The sequence below is a fragment of the Phyllobates terribilis genome, unplaced genomic scaffold (genome assembly GCF_046119375.1).
Source record: "Phyllobates terribilis strain yellow unplaced genomic scaffold, ASM4611937v1 Scaffold_69__1_contigs__length_7402412, whole genome shotgun sequence".
NCBI lineage: Eukaryota > Metazoa > Chordata > Amphibia > Anura > Dendrobatidae > Phyllobates > Phyllobates terribilis.
The window spans coordinates 3,412,501-3,435,319 of record NW_027362829.1 but is presented as its reverse complement, the minus strand read 5'-3'; the positions used below and the strand labels follow the sequence as shown (position 1 = coordinate 3,435,319).

The 22,819-nt window shown below is 44.7% G+C and overlaps 1 protein-coding gene across 1 annotated transcript in view; it reads left to right on the top strand.

Annotated features, from left to right (window-relative positions):
* Window positions 1-20,245: 20,245 nt before the first annotated feature.
* LOC141194324 (uncharacterized) overlaps window positions 20,246-22,819 on the top strand; it is a 124,822-nt gene continuing 122,248 nt past the window's right edge. The window contains exons 1-2 of the mRNA XM_073662226.1: window positions 20,246-20,302; window positions 21,761-21,910. Of these exons, the coding sequence (XP_073518327.1) occupies window positions 20,246-20,302; window positions 21,761-21,910 (207 nt within the window). The remainder of the gene's footprint in view (window positions 20,303-21,760; window positions 21,911-22,819) is intronic.

The following is a 22,819-nucleotide window of genomic DNA, read 5'->3' as shown; positions in this document are numbered from 1 at the left end:
TATCTGACAAAATATAAAAAAATTTAACATAGTCAATATTTCCGTAACTCAGAACGTCTTAAAAAAATATTAATTCCTGCTATTCCATTTGATTGGGTTAAACCTCTATGCCTTTATTGTCTCCCCCACCTCCCCCAATACATTCTACATTATTCTTAGTTGTTTTCCTTCATGTAGAATTAACCTACAAGGAAAGAAAGGGTTTATTTTTATTTCGATATTTCTGTCCCATTGACTTGCATTGGGTTCCGGTATCGGAATCGGCGATATCCAATACTTTTTGGGTATCGGTCCGATCCAATCCGATCCAATATTTCCCGATATCGGAAGGTATCGCTCACCACTACTCTTTACAGTTGTTGTAGAGATGTGTCTGCTGCTAGAACTCTGTGTGGCATTGACCTGGTCTCTAATCTGAGCTGCTGTTAACCTGCGATTTCTGAGGCTGGTGACTCGGATAAACTTATCCTCAGAAGCAGAGGTGACTCTTGGTCTTCCTTTCCTGAGGCGGTTCTCATGTGAGCCAGTTTCTTTGTAGCGCTTGATGGTTTTTGCAGCTGCACTTGGGGACACTTTCAAAGTTTGCCCAATTTTTCGGACTGACTGACCTTCATTTCTTAAAGTAATGATGGCCACTCGTTTTTCTTTACTTAGCTGCTTTTTTATTGCCATAATACAAATTCTAACAGTCTATTCAGTAGGACTGTCAGCTGTGTATCCACCTGACTTCTGCACAACAAGACTGATGGTCCCAACCCCATTTATAAGGCAAGAAATCCCACTTATTAAACCTGACAGGGTACACCTGTGAAGTGAAAACCATTTCCAGTGACTACCTCTTGAAGCTCATCAAGAGAATGCCAAGAGTGTGCAAAGCAATCAAAGCAAAAGGTGGCTACTTTGAAGGACCTAGAATATAAGACATATTTTCAGTTGTTTCACACTTTTTTGTTAAGTATATAATTCCACATGTGTTAATTCATAGTTTTGATGCCTTCAGTGTGAATGTACAATTTGCATAGTCATGAAAATACAGAAAAATCTTTAAATGAGAAGGTGTGTCCAAACTTTTGGTCTGTACTGTATTTCTAAGGGGTATAGGCGATAGACAATTATAAATAAGTCAGAGAAGTTAATTGACCATGACAAAACAAATAAACTATATCTTTAAGAAAAGCATGATGTATAACATGATTATATGAGATTATAGTATAAATGCATAATCAGATATAAGAAAATATCGATCTATAAATGCGAAATATATACAATAATAACTGTATGGACAAAAAATGCGCACACAGAAAATAGTTACAGATCTTGAGAGACAATGCAGCGCCAGCAATTATGTCCATGTTATCAAATAGCAGAATGGAAGTCATCAACGTCATTGACTTATAGAAATGGAGATATCACCTATACAAACATGTCAATCACCATGTAATGCCTTTATGAAAATTTGGTAGAAAAAGACGGCGAACTCTCATGGAGGAACACTAAAGAAATAGAAAAAAGTTAAAATACAAAAAAAACTACCCAACCATACTAGATAAAAAGGTAAGACAAAATAGCTAAAACAATGTGGATATAGGTGAGCAGAGAAATGGGGCATAACTAATATTTTCGTTCAAGCCCAATGGATGGAGTGTTTTTAAAGTCCACATCCATCTGCTCTCTTTCTGGGCGAATAGTTGGCTCACTCTACTTTCCCTAATATTAGTGGTGATCATGTCAATATCCCGAACTTTAAGTTTAGATGCGTCACACTTATGGTGTATTCTAAAATGCTTGGGAATAGTTTATAACGTAGAAATATCAGTTTCATTTACCGCCGCTTCAATACCTAGGACGTGTTCACGTATTCTTGTCCTAAGTTGTCTAGTTGTGAGCCTTACATAGACTTTAGGACACAGGCATGTTGCATAATAGACCATAGCTTTAGAGGTACAAGTTATCGGTTTGGTGATATAATAGGTCCTAGAGCCCTGGGAATACGTGAAAGAGTTAGCATGTTCAACATTAGGACACGCCACACATCTACTACATGGTACACATCCATTTACTGGAGGTAGTCTTTTCATAAAATTAGGGGGAGTGGTAGGATAATAGTGGCTTCTCATAAGATGATCACAGAGATTTTTTGCCTTTCTGAAGGTGATTTGCTGCCTCTCTGGTAGATATTTTGCCAATATGGGGTCAGCCATTAAGATGGGCCACGATTTAATAAGATAGTCACGTAATTCTGTCGCTTTAGAGTGGAATGTTGTAATGAACTGCTCTTGTGACACTTTCCGGGGTTGCTCGGTGGGAGTTTGGGTCCCCACCCTGCATATTTGGCGCTCTTTAGAACGCCAATCAACATGCAGGGATTTTCGGCCACACACTGTAATGCCGCAGCCATGTTGGTTGTGGCATTACAGTGATTGGCTGGCCGCACAGTGTCATCAGGTCTATATCAGACCTGGCGCCGCCATGCTAGGCAGGCAGGCAGGGTATATAGCAGACTGCAGTGCACATAGCAAGAGGATCCATTCAAGTTCTGTCTGCTGGTGCTTTTACAGGCAGCACGGTGGCACAGTGGTTAGCAATGCAGCCTTGCAGCGCTGGGGTCCTGGGTTCAAATCCCACCAAGGACAACATCTGCTAGGAGTTTGTATGTTCTCCCCGTGTTTGTGTGGGTTTCCTCCAGGTTCTCCAGTTTCCTCCCACACTCCAAAGACATACTGATAGGGAATGTAGATTGTGAGCCCCGATGGGGACAGCAACAATAATGTATGTAAAGCGCTGCGGAATATGTTAGCGCTATATAAAAATAAAGATTATTATTTGTAGAAATAGGCCCAGGTATCAGGGGCCAGGAATAATTTATTTTTTATCTTAATCCTGATTATTTGCTTAAAAAGCAATCCAGAGAACACCGTTTATCTGCGCCATTTGCTTCTTGGCACTGCAGAATACAGCCAGGTCCTTTCCATATTAAAGCGCTAAAAATCCAGCTATTTAAAACTGTGGTTTGTCCGTCACACGGATCACATATAATTGTGCTGAAAATACTGCCATTTCTGGCCTCCATTGAAATGTTGTTGCAGTGTGTCAGTGAACTTATTGACACGAGGTCGATGCTGTTAAAAATAGTTACCTACAGGCCGGCTATTTTAAACTGTGGTTTGTCCGTCACACGGATCACATTTAAGTTTGCTCCAAATTCAGCCATTTGTAGTGAGCGTGGAAGATATTGTCCTCCATTTAAAATGGGCAAGGCACGTGACAAGGGACGGGGAACTGGATGTGATGGTGCATGCCGAGGCCGTGGGCAAGCTGAAATTGTGCCACAACAAACACCCACATCTTCTCGCTCGACCTTCCTGTCCCAATTAATAGGGGACTGCAATACACCACTATTGAACACAGAGCAGTGTGAAAAGGCTATTGGTTGGATAGCAGATAATGCTTCCGTCACTTAGCCACCACCACCACCGTGTCTTCCACACGGTCAAGTCTCAGTAGCTGTGAGTCTGGACCGCATATTCCTCACCCTGAACCTCCTTCCTCCCACCATGCCGAGTGCCCAGAGACAACTGATCCCACACTTGGACACGCTGAAGAGCTGTTCACTTTTCCATTTATAAATTCGGACGTCTCGCCTGGTCCACTTGAAGCGGGGCAAGAGGAGATCGCATGTAGCGATGCCCAAATATTTGAGCAGCCACGGTCATACGAAGGTGACGGTGGGAAAGTGTCACAAGAGGTGGACGATGATGAGGCACAATTGCCAGAAAGTCAGAAGGAAAACCAGGGTGCGGAAGTGGAAGACAAGGTGGTGAATGATATAGTAACTGACCTAACCTGGCAGGAGGACATGCAGAGCAAGGACAGCAGCACACAGGAGGCGGGAGGCAGAGCACCCCAACAGGCAGGAAGAAGCAGTGTGGTGGCCACAGACAGAAGGCGGGCAACCGTTCCCCGTAACACTAACACGACTGAAGTTGCCAGTACAACTGTTACGTCTTCCCGAGTCTGGTTGTTTTTTAAATACTCTTCCGATAACCCCAAAAAGGCCATTTGCACCACCTGCCTGGCCAGCATCAGCAGGGGTAGCAAAACTACCAGCCTGACCACCACCAGCATGATCAGGCACATGGCAGCAAAGCACCCGACTTTGTGGACCGAATCCCAGGGTCCAGGAACAGTGTCTGCGGGTGACACCGCTGCTTCTTCTGCTGTTGTGCATGCAAACCAATCCCCTGCCCATGGCGCATGCCATGCGAAGATGCCTCCTGCCCTGCACCTCTCGTTGCACACTCTTAACTAGCACCATCAGCAAGCATGTCCTTGTCCCAGCGCAGCGTTCAGTTGTCCATACCCCAGTCTTTGGAATGTAAGTGCAAATACGCAGCCGACGCCCCACAGGCCACACTATTAAATTCCCACATTTCACGACTGCTTGCGCTCTAAATGTTGCCTTTTAGGCTCATGGAGACGGAAGCTTTCCGCAACCTGATTGCAGTAGCCATCCCTCTGTACTCGGTCCCCAGCCCCCACTATTTTTCCTGGTGTGCCGTCCCCACATCACACAAGCATGTGTCCCACAACATCAGCAGTGCCCTCAACAATGCAGATACAGGGAAAGTCCACCTAACCACGGACACGTGGAAAAGTGCTTGTGGGCAGGGACAGTACATGTCACTGACGGCACACTGGGTTAATATAGTGGAAGCCGGGACCCAGCCAGATCTTGGGACGGAACACATCCTCCCAATGCCGAGGATTGTGGGCCCTAGGTCAATCAGGGTTGCCCCCACAGTCTACAGCTCCTGCATCTCATCCTCCTCCTACTCTTCAGCCTCCATCTCCGAAATGACCACATCAGTCACAAGCTGGAAGCACTGCCTCGGCCAAGCGGTAACAGGCTGTGCTGAAGCTAATATGCTTAGGTAAGAAACCACACAATGCTGAAGAGTTGTGGACAGCTCTGAAAGAGCAGGCAGATCTGTGGCTGACACCGGTGAACCTACAGCGAAGCATGGTCGAGTGTGACAATGGCCTGAACCTGGAGGCGGCTCTGAGGCAAGGCGAGCTCACACATGTGCCATGCCTGGCCCATGTGCTTAACCTCGTGTTTCAGCGGTTTTTCAAAAGCTACCCAGAGCTGCCGGATCTGCTTGTCAAAATACACCGCCTGTGTGCGCATTTTAGAAAGTCAGCTACCGCTTCTGACGCCCTTGCCATGCTTCAGCAGCGTTTGCAGCTTCCGGCTCACTGATTGGTGTGTGATGTCCCAACGCGTTGGAACTCTACACTGCAGATGTTGGGAACGATTTGTGAGAAGAAGGCAATTGTTGACTACCTGCATCAACAAGGCCGTCGGTATTCAGTTCAGACTCCACACATAAGGCCTCAGGAGTGGATCCCGCTTCTCTGTCTTCTGAAACGCTCTCTGCTCACAATCAAAGAGGATGCATTGCAGGCGGAGCACGATAAGATGGAGCAAGGAACCATACAGGGTGATTACACACAGCCCAGCCTCATCTCATCCCAACGTGGATTGGGTGACAATGAGGAAGAGGAGGAGGAAGAACAGGAGCTAGTTTCATGCGCTATAGATGGTACTACCTGTACAACTGTCATACTGTCTGTTCAGCATGGATTGCCTGAAGACAGGGAGGAGGAGGAGGAGAGCATGGTCAGTCGTCCTCTTGGTGAGGACATGGAAGTCTTGCCTGTTAGCAATCTGGCACGCATGGCTGAGTTTATGTTATGCTGCCTTTCCCATGACCCTCGCGTTCTCAAAATTTTGAGTGACAGTCATTACTGGTTGGTGACACTTCTAGACCCAAGCTACAAGGAGAACTTTATATCTCTTATTCTTGAGGCGGACAGGTCTACAAAAATGGGGCAATACAAGAAGGCCCTTGTTGCGGAACTATTAAAAAAATTCCCATCTGAAAATGCTGGCGGCAGAGGTCACAGTTCGTTGGACAACCAAGGAGTACAGTCGAGAGAGACACAACTCCAACAGAGGCAGGGGAACACTGTCAAAGTTCTGGGAGAGTTTTCTCAGCCCCTCCCATCGCACAGGCCCTGAAGCGCTGGTTACTCTCAGAAGGAGTGCAAAGTTTGGGAAGATGCTGAGGAAGTAACTTGCTGACTGTACCAACGTCCTCCATGATTCCTCTGTGCCTTATAATTATTGGGTATCCAAGCTGGACACATGGAATGAACTGGCTCTCTATGCCTTGGAGGTCCTGGCCTACCTGCCGTTAGCGTTTTATCAGGGCGGGTTTTTAGTGCCCCTGGTGGAATTATAACTGATAAGCGCATCCGCCTGTCAACTGAAAATGCTGACAGGCTGACTCTTATAAAAATGAACAAGGGCTGGATTGGGCCAGACCTCTCAACACCACTGAACGATAGCAGGGTAACATAAACTCAAATCCAGTGTCTTTTTTTGGGAGGTGTATTCCCATGCACCTTTTCACACCCACACATGGGTATAAGATTCCTGATTTTGGCTATTTGCTCTTGTCCTCCTCCTTCTCCTCATCCTTCACCACATATCACCAGGGTGACCATGGTCTGTGATGCAACACCCACCCAATTCTTTTAAAGGGTGTTTATGATGCCCGTAAAAAAAAATTTTTTATACAGTATGTTCATGTATACCCCCTAGGGGTAAATGTTTGTCAGCCCATACACTCATACACTTAGTACATGGGCATTACAAGTATAGGAGACCCACTCCATTCTAATGGGAGCATTTTTTTATGAGGCCCTCCTCCGCATCTCTTCCAAGAGGCATTGGCGTGCCTCCCAATTTTTGTCAGCCCTTGCATTCACTGCATAGGCAAACACAATGGGAGACCCACTTCCTAATAATGGGAACATTGTTTTCAGGAGGCCCTCTGACCTCCACGTCTCTTCCAAGAGGCATTGGAGTGCCTCCAAATTTTTGACAACCCTTGCATTCACTGCATAGGTAAACAGTATGGGAGACACACTTCCTAATAATGGGAACATTGTTTTCAGGAGGCTCTCCTCTAAGTCGTCTCAAAGGGGTATTGGGGTGCATCCAAATTTTCAAAGGGGTATTGGGGTGCATCCAAATTTGGGGCAGCCCTGCCACTCACTGCATAAACAATAACAGTATAGGAGACCCACTCTTTAGTAATGGGAACAACAAAGCATAGCCGGCTGCTGGCCCTTTAAGAATAGTAAAGGCCGCCTGATGGCCCTATAAAAATAGGCTTTGTGACTTTCAGAGTCCCTCCTTCATAAATGAAAAAGGATGTGTCTGATCATGACTCACACACCACATGGCCAGATAATGTTGTAAAATGTTAAAATGACATTTACTGGTGAATGCATATATCAAGGTTGAAAGCAATACAAAAGTGCAAAACCGCATCAAAAACGCTAAGTGTGAACATAGCCTATGGTGTGGAGGAGTATTTTTGTTTATGGTTATTTATTTTGCCTTATATACAAGTCATTACCCTGGAAAGGATGTTCCTTAACATATTTCCCAGGAAAATCCATTTTGTTTTTGTATGTTTTATTGTGAGTCCGTAAAAGTGGCGTAATACCTCTGACAACATTGTTGACAGCAGTGACCTGGGAGTCAGAAATGCTTCCAGGGGTCTTCCCCATGCTGTTCCCATGCCATTTGAGCACTGTTCCCATCGATATGGCCAATTTTTAGGCCCTCTGCAGACCGCTGGGGGGAGCCGCCTAAAAAATTATCAAGTTTCCCATAGACTTACATTGGGCTCGTTGCTCGGGTCGAGAACCCGAGTGTTCCAATGTGCTCGACCCGAGCAACGAGCACCCGAGCATTTTAGTGCTCGCCCATCACTATTATTCATGTCTATTAATTTCCACTAAATTTTAATTTTAAAGGGAACCGGTCAGGATCTCCAATCTGTAACCACGTATTTATTGATCCCTTTATACCTTTCTTACAAGGCTTTTTTTGGACTTATTAATTGCTGCCTATGCATAAAATCAGTTTTATAACAGGGTTTGCAATTTGCTAAGTAGTGGGGGACTAGTTGTGGGGGTGTTGTTTTCCCAGACTAATTGTCCCACTAATCACGTTATTGCCCTCTTTGAGCATGAGTCACATTAGTTACAAGAGCATTGTTACCACTGGCTCTTTGACATTGCGCAGTAAGTCAGGCGTATGCACCCCAACTTTATTGGGGCACTGTGTATTAACTGCAGGCAATGATGACAGGACACAGCCAGCCTTCACAGACGGTTCTCTGTAAATTCCGCAGCTGGCTGTGTCCTGCGTCCGTGCTGCATACCCAGCATGCTCAGTGTTCCGATGAAGCCAAGGTGCACACCTGGCTTATTGTGCACTATCAGAGATACTGAAATTTACAAAGAGTTGTTGGTGGCACCGCTCTTGCAAATAATGTCACTTAAACCCACAGGGCATGATAACATGATTAGTGGGACTGTGGAACAATTAGTCTAAGGAAAACAACGCCCACCAGACCAGTCACCCATTAGTTATCATATTTCAAGTCCAGTTACAAAACTGATTTCTTGGGTATGCAGCAGCAGATAAAAGATATAAAGGTGTCATTGGATTTAGATTTCAAGGACCTGCATGTCTATATATGTGGTTTTGGCCAGGTTCATATTATTAAATGATTCCCTTTAAAGAGGAACTAGTTACTTTACATTCAAGTGGCTGAAGATATGAATAAAACATGGTTTCTTTCATTTCTCATCTCCATTGAAGAGATATTTACTTGTAAACTTTACGCCAATTTTCCCTTCAACTAAGGGGGCGTTTACTTTTCCCCTGTATGACGTTGTCCAATAATATGCAAGAGGTGTCAGGCAGAGGATAATGAGCACACCCCCAGAGAATATCAGAACTGGCTTTCTCTGTATCTGATATAATACACGTCTAACTATTTAAAAAAAATCTCACTTCCAGCGATTACTATGCAGAGATGTGAGATTCCATATACTGCTCTGCATCCATCCCAGGCTTTGGGGAATAACTTCCCGGTACCTGGGATAAATGCTGATCGCACACCACAGCTCTAGTCTCACAGCAGCAGGACAGGGCTGAGATGAGAGCTGCAGTGTCCGATCAGCACATGTCACATACAGCGCTCAGCGTTTACCCCAGGTCCCAGGACATTACTCCACACAGCCTGGGATAGATCCAGAGCAGTACATGGAATCACACTCCTCCGCTCTCCTCCCCTGCACAGTAATCACCGCTAGTGAGAGTTTTGTCACCTGGTTAAAGCTACGGTCTAGTGTTTTGTTTTTATTTCAGTGCTGGAATGGTGCAACTAAACGAAGTTCCTGGAGTGGTGCTTCAAACACGAGTCTTCTATTACACAGAAAAGGTCAGGTCTTACCTAATCTGGGGGTGTTTTCTTTTTCCCTCCATGTTGCCTCCAGTTTATGATTGGTCAGCATCATACAGGGGAAAAGGGTAACGCTTCCAGAGACAAATCTCTACTAAGTCCCCTTGGTTGAAGGTCAAATTAACCTATAAAATGTAACAAGTAACAAACCCCAAACTATCTGCTGTGCTTGAGCTTAGGCTTAGTGAGAGGACACTTTCTACAGTTTATGGTCCTGGCAGCTTTATGAAATATATATAGATTTATTTTACATTATACATTTGACACTTTATTATTGGTATAATGACTGATGTTTCTATTATAATGGAAATGTGATAGTGTAAATGTTTTCTACAGTATTCTGTGTTTGTGCTGCACTATCGAGATGAAAAGCTTGTGACAATTGGAAAGAGACTTGTTACATATTACAATTGGTCTGTTCAATACTATGGCTTAAACACTCTCTTAACTGTAGGTAAATTTTATATTAATTGATGGGTTTTTTTTGGTTATAGTTTCACTCAGCAGCTATTTTTTTTAAGAAATAATCTGTTTCAGGTATATGATGACCCGTCACATGACCCCTCGGGGGTCCACACAGTCTGAACTGCCCGGGGCCTGGCTATCCTTAACCCACCCCTGGATATATACATTTGAAACCAAAAGTTTACATACACTATATAAAAAGACACATCTGCATGTTTTACTCAATATCTGACATGAAATCAGAATAAACCTTTCCCGTTTTAGGTCAATTAGAATTAACATCATTTTTAATATTTGCCAAATGCCAGAATAATGAGAGAGAGAGAATGTTTTAAGGCATTTTTATTACTTACTGCAAAGTCAAAAGTTTATATACACTAAGATCCTTATGCCTTTAAACAATTCTGGACTGCCCATATGATGATGTCAAGCGTTTGGAAGCTTCTTTTTTTTTTTGGCAACATCTGAGTTAATTAGAGACACACCTATTGATGTTTTTAAAAGCACACCTGAAACACACTGCTTCTTTGTGTAACATCATGGGAAAGTCTAAAGCAATCAGCCAAGATATCAGGAAGAGAATTGTGGACTTGCACAAGTCTGGCACATCCTTGGGTACAATTTCAAGATACCTGAAGGTGCCTCGTTCATCTGTACAAACAATTATACATAAGTACAAAAAAGATGGGAATGTCCAGCCATTATACCGCTGAGGAAGAAGATGGGTTCTATGTCCCAGATATGAACATGCTTTTTTCCGATATTTGCATATCAACATAAGGACAAAAGTAAAAGACATTGTGAAAATGATGGCGGAATCTGTTAAGATTGTGTCAATATCCACAGTGAAATGAGTAGTGTATCAACATGGGCTGAAAGGCCACTCTGCCAGGAAGAAGTCATTACTCTAAAAGAAACATAAAAAAGACAGATTAATGTTTGCAAATGCACACAGGAACATAGACCTTAATTTTTGGAGACATGTCCTGTTGTCTGCTGAAACTAAAATTTAACTTTTTGGGCATAATGACTATAGGTACGTTTGGAGGAGAAAGGGAGAAGCTTGTAAGCCTAAAACACCATCCTAACTGTGAAACACGGGGGTGGAAGCATCATGTTGTGGGGTTGTTTTGCTGCAGGAGGGACTGGTGTACTTCACAAAATAGATGGTCGTGAAGACCCGGGGTCTTCTGTGGGCGTAACTGTTATGATCTGCTACAGAGACTAAGGAAAGGTAGGAGATCTGTCCCTACAATAGAACTAAACTTGATCCCTACGATGTAACGGGGAACCTGATCCTGCGATCAGACCCGCTAAAGTCCTCGGCTAGTCTGAACGCAGACCTATAGATGTGGGGGAGGGATCCCTACAAGATCTAAGGACTGGGATTTAGTTGGACACCTCCTAGCAGAGATAGTAGCAGTCAAAGACAAACACACAACAAAAAGCAAAGAGGTCATAAGACCTAGCAAAACTAACAGAGTACGGCAATACAGCAACAAGCTAGCTCAACAGTAGTAAATACAAATGAAGTCCAGCAAAGCCAGGAGGGCGGAGCCGGATTAAATAGGCAAAATGGTCATGTGACCAGCAAACTAAAAAAAAACTAACAGGAGAGTTGTAACAGTACCCCCTCTTCTAAGAGGATCCTCCGGATCCCCTAGGCCCAGGCTTACCAGGAAACCTCCTGTGAAACGCTCGGACAAGTCTGGGGGCAGAAACATCATCCGCCCTCACCCATGAGTTATCCTCAGGTCCGAAACCCTTCTAAGCGACGAGATACTGCAAACTCCCTCTATACCGTCTAGAATTTAGGATGCGGGAAATTTCATATTCCCCGTCCTCCACCACCGGAGGAACAGTGGCAGAGGCGTCACCATCCGACACATCAGCTTTTTTCAACAGAGAAACATGAAACGCCGGATTAATCCTCCAGGACGTAGGAACCTCCAGCCTAACAGCAGATTGGTTAACTATCTGAAGTACCTTAAAAGGCCCTACGAACTTGGGACCCAATTTTTTAGAAGGAATCCTCAATCGCAGATTCTTAGAGGACAACCAAACCATGTCACCAACAGCAAACAAAACCTCTTGCCGTTTCCTATCAAAGTACCTCTTAGATTTTTTGTTAGCCTCCTGAAGATAACCACGCACATCCGTCCAAACTCTCTCCAAATCACCGGAAAAACTCTCCTCCTCAGGCACAGCCGAAACCAATTTGGAAAATGACCCAAAAGACGGATGTCTCCCAGAACAACAAAAAAAAGGCGAACACCCAGCAGAAGAGGATGTATGGTTGTTAAGAGCAAATTCAGCAAGTGGCAGAAACTCAAACCACCCCTCTTGATTGTCTGCCACAAAACAACGCTGCATAGTCCATAGCCAGATGTGTCCAAGGTGCACTAGGAACCTCCAGAGGGCAAAGCAACCCCGCAGCAGGAGCATGTGAAGACTTGGATCTTGCACACACAGTACATTGGCGCACCCACTTAATGACTTCCTTCTGCCATCCAGGCCACCAAAAACTGCGACCCACAAGTCTCTTGGTCTCAGAAATTCCTGGATGACCTGCCAACCGAGACTCATGATACTCAACAAACAAATCTCTCCTAAAAGTCTTAGGCACAAACAACCTCCCATGGGGAGTGTTAGATGGGGCATTCTCCTGTGCTTTAAGAATCTCATCCTCCAAAACGGAGTCCAAAGCAGCAATCACAACACCTTCTTGTAAAATGGTCTCCTCCTCCTCCTCAACACCGACCATGGGAGAAAAGCTGCGAGACAAAGCATCCGCTTTAACATTCTTGGTACCCGGGATGTAAGTAACAGAAAAATTAAACCGCGAGAAAAAAAGTGCCCACCTAGCCTGACGGGCATTCAAGCGCTTGGCAGCATCAAGATAGATCAGATTTTTATGATCAGTGAAAACCTGAACGGGAAATTCAGCACCTTCCAAGAGGTGGCGCCAGTGTTCAAATGCGAGTTTAATCGCCAGCAATTCCCGATTACCAATATCGTAATTAAGTTCAGTCTCGGAAAATTTTTTTGAAAAAAAGGCACAGGGATGTACTCCATCCTTGTTTTCCTGAGACAACACCGCACCAACCCCCACCGAAGAAGCATCAACCTCAACCAAAAACGGCTTAGTCACATCAGGCTGCATAAGGATGGGAGCAGAGGTGAACCTCTCCTTTAGAAACACAAAAGCTTCAATGGCCTCAGAAGTCCACTGAACCGCATTAGCACCTTTCCTGGTGAGATCGGTCAGCGGTTTGACAATAATAGAAAATTTTTTTATGAATTTTCTGTAATAATTGGCGAAACCCAAAAACCTCTGTATCGATTTCAAAACAATAGGCCTAGGCCATTCCTGCACAGCTTGAACTTTAACCGGGTCCATCTCAAAACCCTCACTGGAGACAATGTAGCCCAAAAAACTAATTCTCTGTACAGCGAACTCACATTTCTCCAGCTTAGCAAAAAGTGAATTGTCCATTAATAACTGTAATACCTCACGTACGCTCCGCCAATGAGACTCCAGATCAGGCGAATAAATCAAAATGTCATCCAAATACACAACCACATTTTTGCCGATTAAAGGTCTAAGGATATCATTAATAAGATTCTGAAAAAATGCTGGAGCATTGGTGAGACCAAAAGGCATAACCAGATTCTCAAAATGACCCACAGGAGTGTTAAAAGCAGTCTTCCATTCATCACCCTCCTTCATGCGCAACAAATTGTAAGCCCCCCGAAGATCAATTTTAGAGAACCACTTGGCCCCCACTAACTGGTTAAATAAATCGGGAATCAATGGCAGTGGGTAAGGATTGCGTACAGTAATTTTATTAATCTCACGAAAGTCCAGACAAGGACGTAAACCGCCATCTTTTTTTTTTACAAAAAAAAAACCAACAGCCACAGTAGACTTGGAAGGCCTAATGTGACCGGCGGCCAAGCTTGTCTGTATGTATTCCTCCAAAGCCTTTCTCTCAGGAATAGTAAGATTAAATAAACGACTCTTAGGAAGAGTCGCTCCAGGGACAAATTCAATGGTACAATCATAGTCTCTATGGGGAGGCAAAACCTGCGACTCCTCCTCAGAAAAGACTCTCCAAAAATCCTGAATAGGTACAGGCAATTCCCCCCTATCCACAGCAGCAATGCGCCCGTTACAACACTTGTCATAACACTTAGGGCTCCAGGACTTAATTTCATTGGTAGACCAATCCAGCACAGGATTGTGCAATTTCAACCAGGGTAACCCCAATATTACTGGAGAAGGCAAATTATCCAATACCACCAAATCCAAATTCTCTTGATGAATACCATTAATAGTGAGGGGAAATTCACAGACCTTATGAGTAACACTCTTCAAGGGAGAGCCATCAACAGAAACCACAGCAATAGGGGATGACAAAGTTTTAGGTTCTAATCTAAGTTTTTCCAAGAATCCCCCATCAATCACATTCAGAGTAGAACCACAATCCACAAATACCCGAAATTCAACTAATTCATCCTGAGCAGCAGTAGTGGCAGATAGGAATACTCCCTTAGAATTTAAACAGGCAATACGGGCATGACTGACCATTTTTTTTTCTTTGTTCATACGAAGCACACAGTTCTTAATAAAATGACCAGAATTTCCGCAATAGAAGCACAAGCCTTCAGAAAGCCTGCGATCTTTTTCCTGAGAGCGGGGTGTCATCGCTCCAATCTCCATCGGCTCTCCATTCTCAGCACAGACCCTCTCAAGACTCGGAGCTGACATAGCAGAGGATTTGCTCTCATTAACCCTTGCACGCAGTCTCCTGTCCACCCGTATAGCTAATTGCATAGCCTCCTGCAAGTTTCCAGGTGTGGGATAAGCAATCAGTAAATCCTTAACCCTTTCACCTAGCCCTGCAAGAAACAAGCTTTTCAAAGCTGAATCGTTCCACCCCACCTGGGCAGACCACCGACGGAAATGAGTACAATATTTTTCCACATTACCTGATCCCTGCCTCAAACGTCTTAATTCAGACTCAGCAGATGAGACATGATCAGGATCATCGTACAACAAACCCAAAGCAGAAAAAAAACTATCCACTGATCTAAAGCACGGATCACTAGGTTGGAGAGAGAAGGCCCATCCCTGAGGATCTTTGCGCAAAAGTGACATTATGAACCCTATGCGCTGTGATTCATCACCAGAGGATCCGGGTCTCAAACGAAAATACAATAAACAAGCATTTTTAAAAGAAAAAAAATCTTGTTGTTCGCCAAAAAATAAATCAGGCAGACGTACCTTTGGTTCCACAAAATGTGCTCCAGAACAGCTACTCACGTGTTGTTGGAGCTTGGCCACCTCCAGAGAGAGTCCCTGCAAGCGTTGAGCCAAATCTTGAACCGAGACCATGATGGAAAACTGGAGGTCTTTCCTTAGAGAAAATTTTTTTTTTTTTTCTTTTAGGGCTGGACTTATTGTTATGATCTGCTACAGGGACTAAGGAAAGACAGGAGAACTGTCCCTACAATAGAACTAAACTAGATCCCTACGATGTAACGGGGAACCTGATCCTGCGATCAGATCCGCTAAAGTCCTCGGCTAGTCTGAACGAAGACCTATAGATGTGAGGGAGGGATCCCTACAAGAACTAGGGACTGGGATAAGTTGGACACCTCCTAGCAGAAATAGTAGCAGTCAAAGACAAACACACAACAAAAAGCATAGAGGTCAGAAGACCTAGCAAAACTAACAGAGAACGGCAACAGATCACCAAGCTAGCTCAAGAGTAGTAAATACAATGAAGTTCAGCAAGACCAGGAGGGCGGAGCCGGATTAAATAGGCAAAAATGGTCATGTGACCAGCAAACTAAAAAAAAAATAACAGGAGAGTTCTAACAGTGGCTACTTTGAAGAACCTAGAATATAAGACATATTTTCAGTTGTTTCACACTTTTTTGTTAAGTATATAATTCCACATGTGTTAATTCATAGTTTTGATGCCTTCAGTGTGAATGTACAATTTTCTTAGTCATGAAAATACAGATAAATCTTTAAATGAGAAGGTGTGTCCACCTTTTGGTCTGTACTGTATATATACACTGCTCAAAAAAATAAAGGGAACACTTAAACAACAGAATATAACTCCAAGTAGATCAAACTGTCCACTTAGGAAATGACACTGATTGACAATCAATTTCACATGCTGTTGTGCAAATGGAATAGACAATAGATGGAAATTATTGGCAATTATCAAGACACCCTCAAAGGATTGATTCTGCAGGTGGGGACCACAGACCACATCTCAGTACCAATGCTTTCTGGCAGATGTTTTGGTCACTTTTGAATGTTGGTTATGCTTTCACACTCGTGGTAGCATGAGACGGACTCTACAACCCACAGAAGTTGCTCAGGTAGTGCAGCTCATCCAGGATGGCACATCAGTGCGAGCTGTAGCAAGAAGGTTTGCTGTGTCTGTCAGCGTAGTGTCCAGAGGCTGGAGGTGCTACCAGTAGACAGGCCAGTACACCAGGAGACAAGAAGGGGGCCGTAGGAGGGCAACAACCCAGCAGCAGTACCGCTACCTCCACCTTTGTGCAAGGAGGAACAAGGGGAGCACTGACAGAGCCCTGCAAAATGACCTCCAGCAGGCCACAAATGTTCATGTGTCTGCACAAACGGTTAGAAACCGACTCCATGAGGGTGGTATGAAGGCCCGACGTCCACAGATGGGGGTTATGATCACATCCCAAAATTGTGCAGGACGCTTGCCATTTGCCACGGAACACCAGGATTGGCAAAGTCGCCACTGGCGCCCTGTGCTCTTCACAGATGAAAACAGGTTCACACTGAGCACATGTGACAGACATGACAGAGTCTGGAGACGCCGCGGAGAGCGATCTGCTGCCTGCAACATCCTTCAGCATGACCGGTTTGGCAGTGGGTCAGTAATGGTGTGGAGTGGCATTTCTTTGGAGGGCCGCACAGCCCTCCATGTGCTCGCCAGAGGTAGCCTGACTGCCATTAGGTACCGAGATGAGATCCTCAGACCCCTTGTGAGACCATATGCTGGTGAGGTTGGCCCTGGGTTCCTCCTAATGCAGGACAATGCCAGACCTCATGTGGCTGGAGTGTGTCAGCAGTTCCTGCAAGATGAAGGCATTGAAGCTATGGACTGTCCCGCCCGTTCCCCAGACCTGAATCCGATTGAGCACATCTGGGACATCATGTCTCGCTCCATCCACCAACGTCACGTTGCACCACAGACTGTCCAGGAGTTGGCGGATGCTTTAGTCCAGGTCTGGGAGGATATCGCACAGGAGACCATCCGCAACCTCATCAGGAGCATGCCCAGGCGTTGTAGGGAGGTCATACAGGCACGTGGAGGCCACACACAATACTGAACCTCATTTTGACTTGTTTTAAGGACATTACATCAAAGTTGGATCAGCCTGTAGTGTGTTTTTCCACTTTAATTTTGGGGGTGACTCCAAATCCAGGCCTCCATTAGTTAATAAATCTGATTTCCATTGAGGATTTTTGTGATTTTGTTGTCAGCACATTCAACTTTGTACAGAACAAAGTATTCAATGAGAATATTTCATTCATTCAGATCTAGGATGTGTTATTTGAGTGTTCCCTTTATTTTTTTGAGCAGTGTATATCAGGGTTATCTAGGGCTTCTGAGGGACAGCCAATGGTGTGTGGGGATGCTATTGTCGTCTCTTAGGGTGCCAAACTCTGCACTTAGGCTGTAACAGCTTTGTTTAGGTACAGTATAGGGTAAGCCATTCAGCTTGTAGTTTTGCTAGTTTTAAGCATATATACAGTTATATGAAAAAGTTTGGGCACCCCTATTAATCTTAAGCTTAATGTTTTATAAAAATTGGTGTTTTTGCAACAGCTATTTCAGTTTGATATATGTAATAACTGTTGGACACAGTAATGTTTCTGCCTTGAAATGAGGTTTATTGTACTAACAGAAAATGTGCAATCTGCATTCAAACAAAATTTGACAGGTGCATAAGTATGGGCACCCTTATCATTTTCTTGTTTTAAATACTCCTACCTACTTTTTACTGACTTACTAAAGCACTTTTTTTGGTTTTGTAACCTCATTGAGCTTTGAACTTCATAGCCAGGTGTATGCAATCATGAGAAAAGCTACTTCAAGTGGCCACTTGCAAGTTGTTCTCCTGTTTGAATCTCCTCTGTAGAGTGGCATCATGGGCTCCTCAAAACAACTGTCAAATGATCTGAAAACAAAGATTATTCAACATAGTTGTTCAGGGGAACGATACAAAAAGCTGTCTCAGAGATTTAACCTGTCAGTTTCCACTGAGAGGAACATAGTAAGGAAATGGAAGAACACAGGGACAGTTCTTGTTAAGGCCAGAAGTGGCAGGCCAAGAAAAACATCAGAAAGGCAGAGAAGAAGAATGGTGAGATCAGTCAAGGACAATCCTCAGACCACCTCCAGAGAGCTGCAGCATCAACTTGCTGCAGATGGTGTCACTGTGCATCGGTCAACTATACAACGCACTTTGCACAAGGAGAAGCTGTATGGGAGAGTGATGCGAAAGAAGCCGCTTCTGCAAGCACGCCACAAACAGAGTCGGCTGAGGTATGCAAAAGCACATTTGGGGAAGCCAATTTCTTTTTGGAAGAAGGTCCTGTGGACTGATGAAACCAATATTGAATTGTTTGGTCATACAAAAAGGTGTTATGCATGGCGGCAAAAAAACACAGCATTCCAAGAAAAACACTTGCTACCCACAGTAAAATTTGGTGGAGGTTCCATCATGCTTTGGGGCTGTGTGGCCAATGCCGGCACCGGGAATCTTGTTAAAGTTGAGGGACGCATGGATTCTACTCAGTATCAGCAGATTCTTGACAATAATGTTCAAGAATCAGTGATAACGTTGAAGTTACGCAGGGGATGGATCTTTCAGCAAGACAATGATCCAAAACACCGCTCCAAATCTACTCAGGCATTCATGCAGAGGAACAATTACAATGTTCTGGAATGGCCATCCCAGTCCCCAGACCTGAATATCATTGAACATCTGTGGGATCATTTGAAGAAGGCTGTCCATGCTCGGCGACCATCAAACTTAACTGAACTGGAATTGTTTTGTAAAGAGTAATGGTCAAAAATACCTTCATCCAGGATCCAGGAACTCATTAAAAGCTACAGGAAGCGACTAGAGGCTGTTATTTTTGCAAAAGGAGGATCTACTAAATATTAATGTCACTTTTCTGGTGAGGTGCCCATACTTGTGCACCTGTCAAATTTTGTTTGAATGCAGATTGCACATTTTCTGTTAGTACAATAAACCTCATTTCAAGGCAGAAACATTACTGTGTCCAACAGTTATTACATATATCAAACTGAAATAGCTGTTGCAAAAACACCAATTTTTATAAAACATTAAGCTTAAGATTAATAGGGGTGCCCAAACTTTTTCATATAACTGTATGTTGTTAGTCCAGTTTTTAGTGCATATATTTTAATTTGGGGGGCGGAGGTTTCCCACAGTACTGCTCATTAGACACACAATTTTGTACCACCCATCTCACCGACTACCCCACGGCAATTAATAAAAACTCAGCACCATTCTTGGTGCAGATACTAATGAACCCAGAACCTCTGAGATATTTACCACACAATAGTTGGATAGGCAAAGGCATATCATCCATAGTGGCAGCCCATGTAGCCACTATAATGCCTGTGAATTGAGAGGGCTCGGTGTGGGTCAGCAACGGGCACCCTCTCCTTCCCAATCATCAAAATTTCAGCTATATACACATTCCCGTGACGGTAATACATTGAATAGGTAAATGAATCAGGAAGTCGAAAGCTCACTGATTCATCATTCAGCCTTCGCCTGTGAATCTGAGTCTCTGTGCACTGCAGGCACAATGATGTCACTACATCACACCTGTAGTATGGAGCCTCAGTACTCACACTGCACAGACCGGAGCAGTGCACCCGGGAACGGGGTTGGTTGAGTAGAGTGTGTGTGTGTTTTTTTTCTTAATATCAAGAATTATGGGGGCATCATATTAAGTGAAGGGCCTTTGGGGCTTTCATACTGAGTGGGCGGCCATTAAACTGTGTTGGGTGCTTTGATGGACTTTAATGGCCTCCATATTGAGTGCGTGTCCTCATTTTGTTTAGCAGGCTTTTGTGGCCATAATACTCTGAGGGGCTGTGGGGGCCATCATACTTTGTGGGTGCCATTATACTGTGTTGGAGCCTAATTCTGATCTATATGGGCATACAGGAGAACCATTTCCTGGTGATGAGTCAGATAGGGATAATTAAGTGAGAAATACAAATTTTTGGTCTACCTGGTGACTTGAATTGATATGGTGTTTTGTGACCAAAGGTAGACATCAGATGGTACGTTCTGAAGGAAAGCAAAGATATAATAGCAGTGGGAATTCAGATTCCAAGGTGAGATCATAGCAGAGACAAAGAGCAGAGAGTGGAGTAGAGAATGAGATCTTCTGAGGATCGGAGGTTGTGTGTAGGCAAGTACTGGGAGACTAGGTCACAGATGTATGGAGGAGACAGGTTGTGGGTGGCTTTGTATGTCATAGGTAGGGCTTTATACTGGAGTCTCTGGGTAATGGGTAACCAGTGAAGGGATTGCCAGAGGGGAGAGGCTGGGGAATAGCCAGGGACCAGGTGGATTAGTCAGGCAGCAGAGTTTAGTATAAATTGGAGAGGTGCGAGAGTGTTAGAACGGAGGCCACACAGAGCAGGAGTCGAGGCTGGATATGATGAGGGCATGCACTATGGATTTTTGCAGATTATTGAGTAAGGAATGTACGGATCCGGGAAATATTTTTGAGTTGGATTCGGCAGGAAGTGGAAAGGGCTTGGATATGTGGTTTGAAGGAGAGATCAGAGTCCAAGGTTACCCCGGGAAAGCTAGCTTGTGGGACTAGGGAGAATGAGCAGTCATTATGGTGAGATGTGATCTTGAGAGTAGAGCGGAAAGTTGATCTTCTTTGATGGCGGAGAAGCTGGTTTTGGAGGAGGAGGGCTGAGTAGATATGAGCAGGTGCTGGGGGGGTTGTCGGCCAAAGCTTTCTCTGATGTTATCAATCTTCTGCTTGAAGAATGAGGCAAATTCTTCAGCTGAGATGATGGGAGAGGGAGGATGTGCAGGGGGATGGAGGAGAGAATTGGAAGTGTTGAATAGCTGTTTAGGGTTGTGAGACAGGGAAGCTATGACAGATGAGAAGTATGTTTTTTTTGCTGCCGTGTGGACTTGAAAGTAGTGAGGGACTGTTTGATTGCGATGAAGTGGTCTTTGGAGTGGGATCTTTTCCATCTCCGCTAAGCAACTCTGGAAGCCCGCCTCAGTTCTTTAGTCAGGCTAGTGTACCAGGGTTGCCTGTTAATTTTGTGAGCTTTGGTATGTCTGAGAGGGGAAGCCGATTTGAGAGATGCAGATATAGTGGTTTACATAAAGCGGCAGCATCTGCATTGTGTAAGGAACTTATGTTTGCAAGATTTGCAAGAGGGAGAAGAGACTCGGAAAGTGAATGTAGATCAAGGTGTTTAAGATTTCTGCGAGGCTGTGCAGGTTTGTGGAGTGGGGATTGTGCACCTGGAGAGGAGAGGGAAGAAAATGTAAGTAGGTTGTGGTCAGAAGGAAGAAGAGGTGAGATAGGGAGGTTAGATAGGGAACAGAGGCGGGTGAAGATGAGGTCCAGAGTGTGGACATCTTTGTGCGTGTCTGTGGAGGACCATTGAGAGAGGCCGAAAGAGGAAGTGAGAGATAGAAGCTTAGAGGCAGCTGAGAGGGAAGTGTCAATGGGGATGTTGAAGTCACCCATGATGATAGTGGGGATGTCAGTGGAAGGGAAATGATAAGGACGATTCCTTATCTTAAACTAACAGGATTTAAGCAAGCAACTGTCTGGAGAGGAACTGGGACATGAGTTCTCCTACGAAGAACTGAAGATGAAATGCCGCAGCAAGGAGCGTGTAGCCCTCATTGAATGTACTTTGAGAGTACCTGTGAGGAGTCGTACAGATACACCTCAGCCAGTGAGGTACCATATTTTTCGCACTATTAGACGCACTGGACCATAGGAAGCACCTATAGAAAAAAAAATTTAAGCAAAAAATGTGGTCATGATGCACCGTTAAGGGAGATGGGGTCTGCTGCTGACACTGTTATAGGGGTAATGTCCCCCAATTCTGTTAATAACCCCCATCCTGGTATATATGGCCCCCTCCTTCCTGTTATACGTGGCCCTCATCCCCCTCCTGCTATGCATGGCATCCCTCCATCCTGGTATGCATTGCACCCCAATCCCCCATCCTGCATGGAACCCCAACAATCCCCATCCTGGTATGCATGGTACCCCTCATCCCCATCCTGGTATGCATGGCACCCCTCATCCCCATCCTGAGATGCATGGCACCCCTCATCCACTTCCTAGTATGCATGGCACCCCTCATCCCCATCCTGGAATGCATGGCACCCCTCATCCCCATCCTGGTATGCATGGCACCCCTCATCCCCATCCTGGTATGCATGGCACCCCTAATCCCCATCCTGGTATGCATGGCACCCCTAATCCCCATCCTGGTATGCATGGCACCCCTCATCCCCATCCTGGTATGCATGGCACCCCTCATCCCCATCCTGGTATGCATGGCACCCCTCATCCCCATCCTGGTATGCATGGCACCCCTCATCCCCATCCTGGTATGCATGGCACCCCTCATCCCTTTTCCTGGTATGCATGACACACCTCATCCCTTTTCCTGGTATGCATGGCACCCCTCATCCTGATATACATTGTACTCCTCATCCCTCTTCCTGGTCTGCATGGCCCCTCTTATCCCTCATCCTGGTATGCATGGCCCCTCTAATCCCTCATCCTGATATGCATGTCTCACCTCATCCTGGTATGCATGCCACCCCAATCCCCCATCCTGGTATGCATG